The 15,290-nt window shown below is 44.7% G+C and overlaps 3 protein-coding genes and 1 pseudogene across 3 annotated transcripts; 1 reads left to right on the top strand and 3 right to left on the bottom strand.

Moving 5' to 3' along the window:
* Positions 1–1,208: 1,208 nt before the first annotated feature.
* Positions 1,209–1,823, bottom strand: LOC133903841 (uncharacterized). Its single transcript, XM_062345304.1, has one exon. The coding sequence runs from the start codon at positions 1,817–1,819 to the stop codon at positions 1,310–1,312; it is 510 nt and encodes a 169-aa protein (XP_062201288.1). The 5' UTR covers positions 1,820–1,823; the 3' UTR covers positions 1,209–1,309.
* Positions 1,824–5,192: 3,369 nt separating this feature from the next.
* Positions 5,193–6,756, bottom strand: LOC133903535 (uncharacterized). Its single transcript, XM_062344950.1, has 3 exons — positions 6,564–6,756; positions 6,372–6,426; positions 5,193–5,532 (listed from the first exon to the last, which is right to left on the bottom strand). Exons 1-3 carry the CDS (start codon positions 6,665–6,667, stop codon positions 5,428–5,430), a joined length of 264 nt encoding a protein of 87 aa, XP_062200934.1. The 5' UTR covers positions 6,668–6,756; the 3' UTR covers positions 5,193–5,427.
* A 2,344-nt stretch (positions 6,757–9,100) lies between these two features.
* Positions 9,101–10,836, top strand: LOC133903561 (GDSL esterase/lipase EXL3-like). Its single transcript, XM_062344981.1, has 5 exons — positions 9,101–9,445; positions 9,554–9,684; positions 9,794–10,024; positions 10,108–10,369; positions 10,500–10,836. The coding sequence occupies exons 1-5, from the start codon at positions 9,154–9,156 to the stop codon at positions 10,682–10,684; spliced, it is 1,101 nt and encodes a 366-aa protein (XP_062200965.1). The 5' UTR covers positions 9,101–9,153; the 3' UTR covers positions 10,685–10,836.
* Positions 10,837–11,337: 501 nt separating this feature from the next.
* On the bottom strand, positions 11,338–13,112 carry LOC133903562 (F-box protein At4g35930-like; annotated as a pseudogene).
* Positions 13,113–15,290: the final 2,178 nt, after the last annotated feature.

Here is a 15,290-nt window from a genome sequence, read left to right as displayed (position 1 = left end):
ACTGGGCGAGCGTGTGCAGGGATTTCAAGCCCAAAAAATATTGCAGGCCTAGCCCAAGCCCAACCTGAACCATAAAATGCTCATACTGACTGCCTCAAAACACCACAGACCAAGCCATAGTGCTAGAAGCACAAGTTAGTTGTACTTAGGTACTAAAGAATTCGACAAATAACAATTTGTATGATAACAATAGTAGCCTCAGTATCATATTGCAACACCACCATTTGATTAGTACATACTTGGAGAAGACAAGGCATTGCCCCACATGTACACCCCCATCTAACAAAATAAACTAAGATGTTCAATATTATATATCTCCTTATCCAACATAGCAACATATTCAGTGTCCTCACTCCTGGCTCTAGCTCTCCTAAGGACAGTCACCATGTAGGCACACGTTGTGGCAACTAATGTAGCACCTGGCACGACAAGCTCATGACACCTACGAGCCCACTCATCCATCTATGAAACAAAATTAAAACAGAATCAGACAACACATCCTACAAGTGATGTTGTGCATGATATGGACATCTAAACTGAAAACTTGTAGCATCATTTCTATTTCGTGCCACGGTTGCCACATCACAAGGATACTACCTCGAGTGGCAGACCTTCACCGACTTATGCTCAAATTTATTGGAATTGCTCACATGTATCATCACAGTTTACAAAGTTGTATCGTTAAAGTTGACAAATAAAAGGGTGTCATTCTTGCATATATATACTGTACAAACAATGCATACTCGCAATCTTGGGCAAACAAAGGCAAACGTAAAAGGAGAAGAACAAAAGCATCAAAACCCTAACCATAATCACATCATTTGCTACACGGTATCAGGCCATGGCGCAACCCCATGATACAACATGCAAGGTGAGGGTGTTACCTCGCCGGAAGAGGCAAGGACCAGTTGTAGGAGGGTACGAACATGCCTCCTCACTGTCTACTCTACGTAGATCTGGTAGTGATAAAGGGTATCAGTGACTACCTTCAACCACTAGATCCGGAACCCAATCCTCCTTAGAGGAGGCAAGGATCACCTCGTGGCTGGGCCTCATAAACCAATCACATTCTATTTTGATATGTTCTAGTCTATACGGATGGCCTTTTGACAGGTTTTTATATAATATTTTCTAGCAAAGACGGAAGAAATTTATCTTCAAATCTACATTTATATCACAACAAAGTTAAATAAGAACAGAAGAAACCAGGAAAGCAAAGAATTCTACGCTGTCGTCGCCGTGCACGTATATTTGTAGGCGTGCAGGCATAGGCAGCTGCATTGCATGTTTGCAACCTACAACCGATATCCTACAAGCCGGCGACGAAGAGGGAAGAGAACCAGATGACGAGGTCCTCGCTGAGCTGGTGCTGCTCCTCCATCAACCACACGCCGCCGACGTGCAGGCGGCAGAGCGGGCACGTCCGCCGGCACCGCGCCAGCCACCGGTCGACGCAGTCCCGGTGGAACGCGTGCCCGCACGGCAGCCTCCGCATCTCCTCCCCGTCGCGGCACGTGGATATGCACACGCAGCAGTATCCCGCGGCCGCGTGGTCGTGCCCGCAGCGGCGCCACCGGTCGCCTTCGTCGGCCGAAGCAGCAACAGCGACCGCGACGCCGGTGCCCGAGAGAGCCGAGGAGAGCAGCGCCATCACCTGGCTCATCGTCGCCACCATGCGAAGATTTGCTTGTTGGCTTTGTGAGCTAGTAGTGATCACTGGTCGGTGAGTGATCGGAGAGAGTGGACCAGCATCTGAGAGCGAGCTGGATTGCGATGGCTTATAAAGCGAGCAAGCGCGGGTCTGTGCCTGATCGATCATATCATCTGTCTGGAATCATTTGGCGAGTGGCACAGGAGACGGAGAAGGTGCACCTAAAAATCCAGCGTCTACCTCCCTATCATCTGAACTAATCTTTCCTTGGATACAAAGCGTCCGCGATGCGAAAGGGCCGGACCGATTCAGCTGTGTGACCTGACAGCACGAGACTTCGGGCACAAAGACACAACGGAATCAAGGCAACCAGATCGGGCAAGCAGGCTTCCCTGGCCATCCGATCGAAAAATGCACGGTTTCGTATGAACCATCCGCTCCGGTTACGACATGCATGTTTGGATTCGCAAGGATTAGATCCAATCCTTTCGGATTAGCGTGGTTCAAATGCAATTCGGTGCCAATTAACTCATCCTGAAATCCTGAAGGGAAGGACGAAATCCGTTGAAACTTTGGGCGCGGAAAGGCAATAGCTTTTTTACATCTTTAAGCATCGTTAACTACCAGCAATATAAAAACTCAACTGGTCCTTTTGCAGTGCATCTGCAAAAGCCGGTCAGGTCGGCTGCAGACAAGCAGGTGTATCGGCTGACCTAGGCTGTAAGCCTGTTGCTTCGTCTGCACAAAAGCCAGGGGGGCCTTTCCCATGGCTACTCAATTCAGTAACCAGCAAGCAAGGAACCGGAGGAATGATCAGTGAGCGCGACTGCGTGGTTAGGTACACTGACCGGCCGGACCCCGGAGCTAGCCATTCTCACTGCAGAGTGTAGGTGGAGGTGAGCCGTCGCCGATCATGGCTCTGCCCGTGGCGTGTCAACGTCACTGGTCGATGCCTCCATGCATCTAAGGCTGTGTTTGATTTAGCTTCTGGTTTTCGAGAAGCAGAAATTCAAATGTTGAGCTGGTTTTTAGGAAGTTAAAAAGCTGCATTATGAGAAAATAAACTAAAAGTAGAGAAGCTAATTGAAATGAGCTTTTCTGATATTTGGTATGTAAAAAGCTAAAAATTTATTATAAAAACCAATAGAAAAAGCCAGCAGCCAGAAGCTAGAAAATTAGTTTTTCAGCCAAAAGCCAAAAAAGTTCAGCCCAACTAAATAGGCCCTAATTCTCGCCTTAGGCCCTGTTTCGAATGTGCGAAATTGAATTTTCACGATTCCTATTGTAACGAACATGCCCTTAGAAAGATTGTAGTGGAACATCTTTAGGATATATATATATATATATATATATATATATATATATATAGTGATTAATAATGTTATAGTCAATGAGACTAATATATTTGCTAAGTATATATTTAGTAGGTCTTATAGATGCAACAAAAGAGAAGTCACCGAAGTCGGAACAAAGAGATGAATGAATTGTACTTGTTTCATAAATTTTGATGTGTTCAAATGGGATGAGTTTTTATATAATCTTGTAGAGCTCTTCACAAGCTTTACATAGAGCCTAAGATTATCAAAATTGGAGTTCAGAGCGAAAAAGTTATACCCAAAATACATAATGTTATTCTGCTGAAATTTGCATGACCAGATAATCCGGTGCTCACATCAAAATTAGTCCGGTGCTACACCGCATAATCCGGTGAGAATAATGAAAAATAGTCCGGTATTCACAGAAAGTTTGGAGTAGAGTCTTTTGCCTATTTACATAGGGTTTCAAAATAAACATATACACACAAGATGATTTGGTGCATGTGTCTGATGTTCAGTGAGTCATTACAGGATAATCCGTTATTCACAAAATGAACACACCAGATTACTATTTGCAGAGGGCTCCAAAATGAGCATATGCACATAGGATGATCTGGTGCATGTGTCCGGTGTTCAGTGAGTCATCACAAGATAATCTGATGTTCACATATGAGTTTGAGTGGGTTCCAACAACTAATTTTTTCTGTTGTACTCACCGAATGATCCGGTGCTTGTACTACTGTTGTCACCGGATCATCCGGTGTTCATAGTTTCTGTGAGCCGTTCGAGCAATGGCTAGTTCGCGGGTTTGAAACTATAAATACCTCTCCACTCAGTCATTTAAATGTGTGGCATGCTGCTGGAGTCTAGAAAATCTCAGACACTTGAGAAGACATCCAAACCACAAAAGTGTTTAAAGTGATCATCCAAGACGATTAAGCAAAAGACTAGAGAGTGATTATTGTTTATAGGCCTAGAGAGAGTTGTTGTTAGGTGCTGCAACTTTGAGAGGGGATCAAGGAGTGATCCTAACTTGTACCAAGAGGTACTCTGGCATATTAGAGTCTTGGTGACTCGCCAGCAAGCTTGTTGACCTTCTGACTTGGTATGGAGCGACGACAAAATGATTGTGCGGGGACGCAGAGACTCTTGTCTTTGTAGTTCAAGTTTCGAAGTGATCACGGCGACAAGTAACCGAAATAGAGGTTAGTGATGAGATCTTGCCTTAGTGTCTTGGTGGCTCATCCGGCTTAAGGTCTTGGCTTGGTGGCTCAAGAGATGTGACCGGGTGCCGACCGAGAGTATATTTTTAATGGAGTTCTAATATGGATTAGGGGTGACATTTGTATCATCGATATCACGGGATAAAAATCTTTTGTATCAAGTTTGCTCTTTCTACTTTATTTACATTTTCGTATTTACATATTTGCTATCTACCTTTGCACATTTATCTTTCTAAGTAGTTTACTAGGATTGACTATATGTTGCAAGACTCTTTTGAGCAGTAGAGTAAACACACTGGATAAATATAGAGCACATTTAGATAGAATTTAATATAAATTTATCTTGTGAAATTTTTGAAATCAATTAGATTTTAAATATCCCAATTCATCCCCCCTTAATACATCACCAATCCTTACACATATAAGAAGAAAACGGTTTCTTTGTGAAATTCTTCTATCTCAAATGGGCCCTCATCTAATCGATCTAATTTGCGAGCTAAGTGGATTGTAGTATCGTTATGCAGAGGCCTAGATGGCAGATAGCAGGTTGCAATATCAGTCATCAGTTTATCGTGATGTTCATTTTTGTCAAATGGTATGTCATGTTTGTTGGATGCTGTGTATGACATTCCACAGCTGCGTATACATGCTCCTATGTGCTATGTCCCATTCAATCCATTGTTCCTTTCTGGAAGAACATCTGGGCAGATACTAGATTTCTTCTGTGTTTTCTGATACCAACTTTTCTATAGATAGTAATCCGTACTCCAGCTTTTGCTGTTCTCTTTGCGCAAAAGCTAGTTCTAGCTGTTCTCTTTTTTTTTCCTAACTCTCTGTAAATAGAATATCCGTGGCTGGTTCCAGGAAATCCTCCCAAATCGGCTGGGCCACTGAGAGCAGAAACAAGGCAGCTGCAGCGCAGAACAGCTTGGGATACTGGGGCCTATAGATTTTGTATATCACATTATATCACATCAGGCTCAATATATATACTCCAGCAGAAACATGACGAAAGTTTGTTATATGTCTGTCGCTTTTATTCAAGGTGAAACCATATTAGCCTTATCAACAGCAGTCATGTAATCACTGCAATCCATTGAACAAAAAAAAAAAAAAGTCGGTACACATCAACAAGGCAATGATTTACTACTAGAAGCACCAATTTGAAGATAGCATTATTACAGACAATATCTTCTTACTACAGAGCAATTTTATCAACTATTGCAACAACACAAATTCAACCAGAAGAATTCCTAGGGCTGGACTCTTGTTCTGATTTGTCCTGGTGGTCCTGGAGCAACTTTCCATCTTGTGGTACAAGAGAAGGAATTCCATCGACTATCTAGGGTTGATGTCAGCAAATCATAAGAGTTAAGCAAAAATGATAAAATGGAATCGCTGAAGGCAGGAGCAACTTCTCACAAAGAGGGATGCAAGTGAAACAACTAGACGATTAATGCTAGAATAAATGAATAAATGTTCAAAGCATCTGCAGATTTGTATATTCATGCGGTTGCGTAGGTTCAAGTTTTTCATCTGTCCATCCAAAAGCCAATGCAAATCACACACCATTTCCCACTACAAACACTTTCAGCTGATTACTTAGTTCGAAAAATACTAGCAGTTGGTTGTGATGCCATTTGGTGTATATTTTGATCATTTTTTCCTCCCACCTTCCCTATCTAGCTTGTCCCAGCAAAAAGCCCATAGCATGCAGGTATTGATCCACAAATACTAGCACCATCAATTGGTTCTGAAAACATGATCCACACATGCATCTCGGTTCTAAAAGTCCTCTGAGAAACTATGCACGTTCAGATTCTGCTGAGATCAACTTAAAGATGACATATAAAGTGTCCAAATCATCCATTGGCTCATACAATATGGTTGCAGCAAATCAGCATATGTACTTCCACATTATGGATATTTACAAGGAGATCAGTTTATTTTGCCTTTAATTGTTGGGTGTTTCTAGAATAAGTAAGCACGCGAAACTGCACAATCATCTAATAATATAAAAAAGGATAAAAAAGTAATGCTAACAGCTCGCTAATCCTTTATCCAAGAGAAAAATTCATCCTCAGGTTTGTTTTTTCTTCTTTATCTCAGGCAATACAACAAGCAGGTAGCCGACACACATGGACACGCGACTAGAACAGGGGCGAAGCGACCGGGACTCACCGGGAAGGACACGCCGACGGCGTCGCTGACCAGAGACCCGCTGGCCTCGCAGTACCTGCTCGGCGAGAGGAAAAAAGCGGGTTACGAGTCACGAGTAGTCGAGTAGGTAGGTAAGCAGGACGGAATCGAGGGCAAGCGCAGCGCGCGGCGGCGGGAGAGGAGATTGACGCCACTTTTTCTTGGCTCGCCTACCTGAGAGGCTTCTTGGAGAGGGGGCAGACCAGCACGTCGGAGAGCGCCTGCGGGATGCCGCGCCCGCCGCCGTGGCGCGACAGCAACGCCGCCGTCCGCCTCATTGCTGTTCTTGGACAAGGGCGGTTGGTTGGGCCGGGTGGCCGCCGCTCAAAGCGCAGGCAACAAACTGACAAGCTGGCACAATGCAGCCCAACTCCAGAAGTCCGGCCCGGTTTTGCATTGTGATAGCCCAATTGGCCCATCCTAACATCTGAACCGCGTTCGGAACTTCGGATTCAATTTTTTTATAGAAGTCTGGCGCACACATTGCATTGGCGTGCGTCCACACGCACATACGCGGTAGGTGTGCACTAGCACATATCTAAATAATATTTTCCTGTAACACTAGCGTATATTTTGATCATTAAATGCACCTAAATGTATATACAGAGATGATTAAATAGATCACTCGGGCTGGCTCGGCATGGACCCAGCCCGGCACGGCTCGGCTACTGTAGCGAGCCGTGTCGTATCGGCCTGCGTGCTTCCCCCTCGGCCCACGGCATAGCCTGTAGGTCACCGTGCCGTGATGGGCCGGTCCGAGCACGATTATAGCTCAGCAACACAATCGGTCTGACGGGCACGACGGCACACGAGCAGTCTGTCGACACAGTCGGCTTGATAAAATAAAAAATAGCTACAAAATTAAAAAATATATAGAAAATAGATAAAAATATAGAAAATAGATAAAAATAGCTACAAAATTAAAAAAATATAAAAAATAGAAAATAGTCAGGCCCATACGTACCGGGTCGGATCGTGCCTAGCTGGGTCGTGCCTGTGCCGGCTCGGGCTAGGTTGTGCCCGTGTCGGTCCAACTTAGCCGAGTCGTGCCGTGCCGGCACGCCGTGCCACACGCTCGGCCTGTGGCCTCGTGTGTGTCGACTCGGCCCGTCTCAGTTTGGACCGTACCGTGCTTACAGTGTCGTACCTCAGACCGGCTCAGTAAATACGACCTATTTGAACATCTTTATGTATATGTGGTGTAAGCACATATTGCTCTTAAAATTTAACTTCAAAAATAATTGAACACATGTGCAGTCTAGAACTCGAAAAATCCGAGTGGGCAGGTTCAAACAGAAAGACCCTAACCGAGATCCTTATTTCTTTTTCAGAACATTTATGCTCCTTATTTCTTTTTCTTTTTTAGAACTTTCAAGCTATTCGTACTTGATTCCCAAGCCAAGAAAGAAAAGGTGAAAATGCATTCGTGCTGATTCTTTTCGGCTCTTATGCGTGGTGACAGCTACATCCATTTAAGCAAACAAAAATGAGTTAGGTTGAGAGATCAACGAGTGGGCCTGACTCGTTGGAAGCAAATAGTGCTTAAAAATGTGGTTTTTCTAAAACATTAATATTATTTAAAAAAAGACGTGTAGCTCTCCCAAACTATTGCCTAAAGTGTGGTTCTGTAATAACTTGTGCTGTAGTAAACGTGGTTTTGTAAAGTCTACTACTTTATTCTAGAAGCATGATGATCAAAGTCCCCCAAAAGACGCCGTTGGGATAATTTTATTTCATTATCTTAAAAAAGACGCCATTGGGCACAAGAGTGTTTAGGACGTGCGTTTAGACGACAGGATTGCCCTGCGATTTGTTTGTTTCAATCTTGAGCTAAAACCTAGTGAGTAATGATTTAAAATCCCAATTAATTCCTCTATTTTAGTTGCAATCCCTTCTTTTACTGGAAGCTGGGAGTTGGATGTGGCTGGTACGAAAGATGGTACGCACACACACGAGTCCACTGCGACCGCTGCACGTGCAACTCGAAACGGTTCCACCGACATGTTAAGTTTGATTTGACGATAATGTTTGGAGAAATTTTACGGTGCTTTAAAATTAATATGAGCCATCTATTTTAGTTAGGATACTACTCATTTCTCACCAGTAGTATAGATAGTATATGTGAGTAGTATGGTAGTATTAGAGTTATTTTGGGAAAAAAAATATGTGGCATGAAAGTAATTAACTGCAGTTATATGTCTCTAAATACAATAATATTTTATCGCCGTTTTAATATTTTAATCTGCATTCGACATGAGAGTTCATTTGCTACCCATCGGTTAGGGTTAGCAATCCGACATTTGCGGTATTAATCTTTCTATTAGCAAAAGTATGGTGGATAATTTTAACAAAATTGTCATAATTACTAAAATATTCAATTACGTGGATCGTCGGATTAGATTTATACTACCTCCTATCTCTATGTAGTATGGACCACCGTAAAAAAGCTTAATGTTTAACCGGGTAATCACTGCACTCCAACCAAAAACGCTCAAAAGAAAAGGAAAGAAAAATCGAAGTAGACAAAACTTGTGAACTGTGAATTTATGATCAGGAAGAATGAAGTTGTGCAGTAGCCTAACCACACTCCATTTCTCTGTCTTGCAAGAAATGGAGAGCAAATCACACAACCACAAGCCATGGTCACAAAGTCTCTCCTACTTGATTTTCCATCGTGCCAATCTGCTAATTACAGTATATTTACCCCCTCCCTCCCGATGCAGTAGCCTGCAACAGAGCAGGATCAGACAGGGTACATACCGGCATGGCGAGCCAACGCACGGTGTCACGCTCTCTGGTTGTCCTCATGGCGGCGGTGGTGCTTCTGCATCGGTCTCGCCGCGTTGCGGCGGCGGCGGCGCTTTCTTCGTCAACGACGACGAACCAGGCGCGGGCCCCGGCGCTGTTCGTGCTCGGGGACTCCATCGTGGACTCGGGCAACAACAACGCCATCACGACGATGGTGCGGTGCAACTTCGCGCCCTACGGCCAGGACTTCCCGGGTCACAACGCCACCGGCCGATTCAGCAACGGCAAGGTCCCCGGCGACATCCTCGGTACGTGCGTGCCATGCTTTGCTTTTCATCGAGCTGTACAGACGGTGTGCGCTGCCGCTGGTCAAGAGTTTCGATAGGAACACGTCGTGAAACTGTCGTTTGATTCAGCCTCCCGGATGGGCATAAAGGAGTACGTGCCGGCGTACCTCGGCACCCAGCTCAGCGACTTCGACCTGCTCACCGGCGTCAGCTTCGCCTCCGGCGGCTGCGGCTTCGACCCCCTCACCGCCGAGCTCGTGGTAACCACTCGTCCTATCCAAGAACTCTGAACCAGCAACTCTGCATTCTGCAATGCCATTTCTGATTATTTCCTGGTCGCACTGGTGGCCTGCAACACTGCCGTGTCAGTCGGCGCTCACCATGGACAACCAGCTGGACCTGTTCAAGGAGTACAAGGAGAAGCTCAACCGCGTCGCCGGCGCACAGCGGGCCGCCGACATCGTGTCCACGAGCCTGTACCTGGTGGTCACCGGCACCGACGACCTCGCCAACACCTACTTCACGACGCCGTTCCGGAGGGACTACGACCTCGAGTCCTACATCGAGTTCGTCGTGCAGTGCGCCTCCGACTTCACCAAGGTGACGTGATCAGGATCGAACATGGCGTGCGCATTGCACACAACACGTCGCATGCCGCTCACATTGATCGATCCATATGGCAGAAGCTGTACGGGCTGGGCGCGCGGCGCGTGAACATCGCCGGCGCGCCGCCCATCGGGTGCGTGCCGTCGCAGCGGACCAACGCCGGCGGGCTCGAGAGGGAGTGCGTCGCGCTGTACAACCAGGCGGCCGTCGTGTTCAACGCGGCGCTCGAGAAGGAGATCAAGCGGCTCAACGGCAGCGCGGAGCTCCCGGGCTCGGTGCTCAAGTACATCGACCTCTACACACCGCTGCTCGACATGATCCAGCGCCCTGACACCTACGGTTAGCCCACAGCTCTGAACCCACAAGAACAAATCCAGTCCAAAAATGCGCCGTTTTCGTGTTGAAACGCTGGAACGCGCGCGCAATCTCTGACAGTTTTTTGATCGGTTCTTTCGATTCCGTGCTCTAGGATTCGAGGTGACGAACCGAGGGTGCTGCGGCACTGGGGTGTTCGAGGTCACGCTGACATGCAACCGGTACACGGCGCATCCCTGCAAAGACCCCACCAAGTTTCTGTTCTGGGACACCTACCACCTCACGGAGAGGGGCTACAATCTTCTCCTGTCGCAGATCATTAACCGATACGGGTTCTGAAATGAGGTGATGACAATAATGGAGATTTTGGCGCCAAGAATTTCTGTTGAACCTTTGAAGTACAGTTACTGCAACCAGCAGTCCAATATCACTGCTGCAATGTGCATTCTGAATTCTTGTGATATATCATGGATTCATGGGCATGACGACCACCGATTTCTGTTTTGATGCGGAATGAGAAATTTCCAATACTGAAAGATGTGCCTCAAGAAAAACAATAGTAATCTGGAGTCTACTTAACAGAACTCTTGCAATGTTCTCTTCTTCCATCAAAGAATTCTTACAATCATGTTAATCCTACTCCTGTAAACGACAGTCAAATTCGAGGTATTAAAAGGGATAGAGTCAGAATAGCAAGGAATGGCAAGGCTATTGTCACTCACGCTCACAATCATCTGAGAAAACACAAATAAAGTTGATCCAGACCTCACTAATCCACTGCTCTTAAAGGATCCAACCTGATCTCAACTCACAGAAGGCTCAGCATACAAAAGTACACCATTTTCCCTTGCAAAAGGTTATTAGGTATAAATATTAAAACGGTGCAGTTTATTAAGTGCTATATACACAACCAGGAAGTAAACCAAACTGGAAACTTATGACATAGGAGCAGTCTAATACTAGTCTAAAACCTAACCTGACCACGATAATCTAAGATGGCAGCTAAGGTGCTGCCAGACAAAATTCATACCCAGGAACTTGGCATAGATAAACCTATACGCTATAAGATGAAAGCAATAAACACTCCTTGGAGCTTCAAAGAAGCTTATTCTGTGCCACCGCTTCACAAAGCTCCTCCTAACATCGTAAACTCTAGGAGAGGGTGCAGCTTTGGATACAGGCCTTGGCAATCCTGGTGGCACTGAGCGGCGGAGACGCTTTACAGGCAAAGAAGACTCCTGGAAAAGAACAGCTGTAATTAGCTTCACATCAAGCAGCTTGAGGCGTGCAAGCGGAGAAGCATGTTTCGCAAGTTTTGGGGCCTTCGGGGTGGAAACCTTCACATCCTTGACATCAATTCTACTGAACATGCAGTGTTATTCAAACAGATTAGAGTGTCGTGTGAATAAGCACCATCAGCAAAGCAAAAGAAATGTGGCTAACCTCATGAAAGGCCGATGCTCCGTCGGAAGAGGAGTCTTGTTTAGGAGTAGTTCCTGTCTGCTTCCATCAGGAGTGGTATAGTCTTGAAATGATACTGCCTGGCCAGTTCAACCTAGCTAGTTCACATTACCATTATAAGTGAATTCGGCAATGGAAAAAGAGAGAGTATAACACTCTTGAGAATGCAAACTAAACAAATAGAATGCTGACCATGCAAATTAACTCAACAAATATAATGTTGGGCATGAAAAAACAGTGATACAGTTGACAAGAATGTACACCATTCAGAAGTACACTATCCCAAGATTAGAAACTACCTCTACAAAAAGATTAGAAGCTACCAATGGAAGACGCAAGTAGGTCACGTAGAACTGTCATTTCATAATTGAAGAGCAAGCAACATTTTTTTTCATCTTGTGAATTTGTTGTTGTGTCCTGGCCTCTGTAGGAGTGCCCAGTTGTTAACCTTTTTCCTTTTGTTTTTTTCCTCTGGAGACTCTTTTCCTTCTACTCTAATAAAATTGGCAGAACTCCTGATGCCGTTTCGGAATTTTTTTTTTGTTTGCATCTTGCGAGGTCAGATAACATCATCTATTATTGTTAGTTAGGCGAGAATGAGTTGAGTATCCATCAGCAACACAACTACCTGTTTTCACCTACTAGCTGACAGCAATTACTGTGCTTAAAAATACAAACATCATCGATGTCATGATTTTAATGAGGACTAAAATTGAAAAGGAGAATAGGAAATGAGGATAAACAGAACATTATATACTTGACAAATAAAGGATGCAACAACTAAAACGATGATACATACTGCTTTTCGAATCCTTCTTAAAACATGGAAAACAGCATTCAGCTGGTCATGGTGCAAGCAACACATGATCTTGATCTTTACAACGAAACAATGGCAATCCGGTTTACTACAAACATAATGCACACTGAAGTTAACAAACAGGTCTTCTTAAAAAAAAAAGTTAACAAACAGGCGGTTGTTTCAGTTCCATACCATCAAATAAAGTGGAAGTGATTCAAGTCTTGAATCACCCTCAAACTCAGCTGCATCAGGAGTCCTCGGAGTCTTTGGCAATATCTGCCCCTTAATGCTATCAAACGGCTCAAAATTGAATCTCGAAGGGGACAAAATAACCTGTGGAGATATCTCCCGCTCATCCTTCACATTCAACAGAATCCTTTTCTTCCCGATATCCCTGCTTGAACTCCTACTATAACGAATCTGGGCCAGGGCACCAGGTTTCAAGTACTTGTTCCTTGTATATTTCACTCGTTTCTTTTGCTTCAGAGTCACTGATCCAGACCCCATGATGACTGCTATTCGCAATCAAATTAGAAGTGGTAGGTGTTGCTGAACTTCGATTCTCTTGCAGTTTCATCTCTCAGCTGCAGTACAAGGGAAGAAATTAAGTGATGAGGATAACAAAAGAATTCAATATAACAATGCCTTTTAAGCAATCGGTCACTTTAAACTAAAATTCTAGCTGACAGTTGGCTAAGCTAAAAAAAATGTAGGGGAAATCAATCATTCCTTGGATGGTATTTGCACGGTCACATAGCCTGCAATAAAATTGTTCATGGTAATTGGAGAAGCTTTTCCGGGTGGAGCTACTACGGCTCAAAGTATGGAGTTTTTTATTTTTTATTTTTTTTAATTAAAAATTTCAATAAATAGATTCTTCAGGGCAATATTATAAAAATAGGCGTCTGCCGCCCTCTGATTGGCGTGGGGTTTCGTGCGTGCGATTTGTGGGGAGGAAGGGGAACCGGGAGGGGTTTATGGCTCGGGCTTTGTTGTGCGGTTTGAGTTCGGTTCCGACTCGGACGGGTCGGTCTGGTTCAGTGCGCGCGGTGGGACCGAGCTAGTTTTCGATTGACCAGGCGTGTGGAGGAATAAAAATCTCAGGGTCCATTGGCATACTGAATGCATTCTTTTTTTTTCTGCGAAGAATACTTAATGCACTCAGATCAATTTATAAACTGTTTGTTCTTTCAGTAAGCTTCGGCAGCCATTTGACTATCTTTTTCCTCCTAAAATTGTTAAATGATGGTTTCTGTTCAGACATGTATCAGCAGTTCAGCACACATAAACAGAGAACATCAACCTATTCCCTTATTTCAGATCTATGAACATGATTCAGATATAATAATGTGGGACATATAAGCTTCAGGGCTTCTTTGGAACACAAGAATTAAATAAACATAGGAATATGAAAGGAATTCATATATAGAACAGAGGATTAGAAAGCAGGGGAAAGTTATAGAGGAAGCCCTTTGGATGAGTTGCAGGGATGGCACAAAAAAATTCTATGAGTGCGGCTTACAATTGCTTAATTGGCATCGAGAGCTCTTTGATGATGGAGTAGCAGCAGCATAGAAGTTGGTTCAAGAACGAAAACAACATGCTTTACCTCGATCCTACACGTCACAGCAAGAAAAAAGAGGTCCAACTGGATGTTAAGTTTCCTGCAGTTTTCCTCTAAAACGGTAGGCAAAGAAAAATTTCACACGCTATTTCTTTGCTCCATTCCTGTGAACCAAAGATGTGAACAGTACAATTCCTATAGGATTCCCAATCCTAAGGTTTTCTACCATTTTTCTTGTGAACCAAAGGATGCTGCTGGGGAATGGTCTCACATGCCCATTTTAGATATTGGGTCAAAGATCTCTGCGGCCACTGTTTACTCATAAAATTTACAGTTGTTATGAGTCTCATGATGCAGAAATCATTCGACACTCCGAAGGTACTCTTTGGTAGATCGGAACCGCAGGAACATCTCCACTGGAGGGAATCGGCGAAGCCTACGCCAGACCTTCGGGTCTAGACCGAGGGCCTTTGCTCGGCGCCTCGAGGGAATGAACTAAATGGACGTCGAAGGTATCATCGCAGGCGAAGCCATCGTCGGGCATTCGGAGGACATTCGAAGACTTTCGCTTGGTGCTACCAGAAGGACGACTGAAGAGAGGCTGGAGGCGTTGCCGAGCGCGTGCCTTCGGAAGAATAAGTGAAGGGTGACCGTTCCTGACAACCGAAGACAACTAATGGCAGAATTGTAAATAGGATAGTTGTACTTAGGGAGGTACCAATTTACCCATGAATAAGCCGAGAATACGGCAGTTGAAGGGGTAATGTCGTAAACTGTATCGGGGAGTGGTTGAGTATGGCCTATAAAAGGGTTGGCACTGTAACAAAAAAGATGGGTGATATTAATAGCAGGGCACAGTTCCCCACTCGATGTGTTCTCCACCTAGCCTTCAGATCTCCTCGGGGTTCCTAACAGTTGGCGTCGTCCGTGGGGATGAACCAACGCATCAGGAAGCCATGCCACCCAAAAAGAAGCCAAAGGCCACGGATGTATCAGTGGCACATCAGACACAACTTCCAGAGGGGGTCACGATCGCGACGGACACTTTGTCCACGGTGGACCCAATCGTCACCGTGCCTGAGGCAGTTGAAGAAGTTCAAGAAGAAGAAAAATAATGTGGT

The sequence above is a fragment of the Phragmites australis genome, chromosome 21 (genome assembly GCF_958298935.1).
Source record: "Phragmites australis chromosome 21, lpPhrAust1.1, whole genome shotgun sequence".
Lineage (NCBI taxonomy): Eukaryota > Viridiplantae > Streptophyta > Magnoliopsida > Poales > Poaceae > Phragmites > Phragmites australis.
This window is presented reverse-complemented; position numbering and strand designations above follow the sequence as displayed.

Excerpts from the sequence above, each read along its gene's own strand:
- LOC133903841 (XM_062345304.1), bottom strand. The coding sequence starts at position 1,819 with ATGATCGATCAGGCACAGACCCGCGCTTGCTCGCTTTATAAGCCATCG.
- LOC133903535 (XM_062344950.1), bottom strand. The coding sequence starts at position 6,667 with ATGAGGCGGACGGCGGCGTTGCTGTCGCGCCACGGCGGCGGGCGCGGC. Across the intron at positions 6,427-6,563 it reads CTCTCCAAGAAGCCTCTCAG|GTACTGCGAGGCCAGCGGGT; the intron begins GTAGGCGAGCCA and ends CTCGCCGAGCAG. Across the intron at positions 5,533-6,371 it reads CCGTCGGCGTGTCCTTCCCG|ATAGTCGATGGAATTCCTTC; the intron begins GTGAGTCCCGGT and ends CATCAACCCTAG.
- LOC133903561 (XM_062344981.1), top strand. The coding sequence starts at position 9,154 with ATGGCGAGCCAACGCACGGTGTCACGCTCTCTGGTTGTCCTCATGGCG. Across the intron at positions 9,685-9,793 it reads CCCTCACCGCCGAGCTCGTG|TCGGCGCTCACCATGGACAA; the intron begins GTAACCACTCGT and ends CTGCCGTGTCAG. Across the intron at positions 10,370-10,499 it reads CCAGCGCCCTGACACCTACG|GATTCGAGGTGACGAACCGA; the intron begins GTTAGCCCACAG and ends TCCGTGCTCTAG.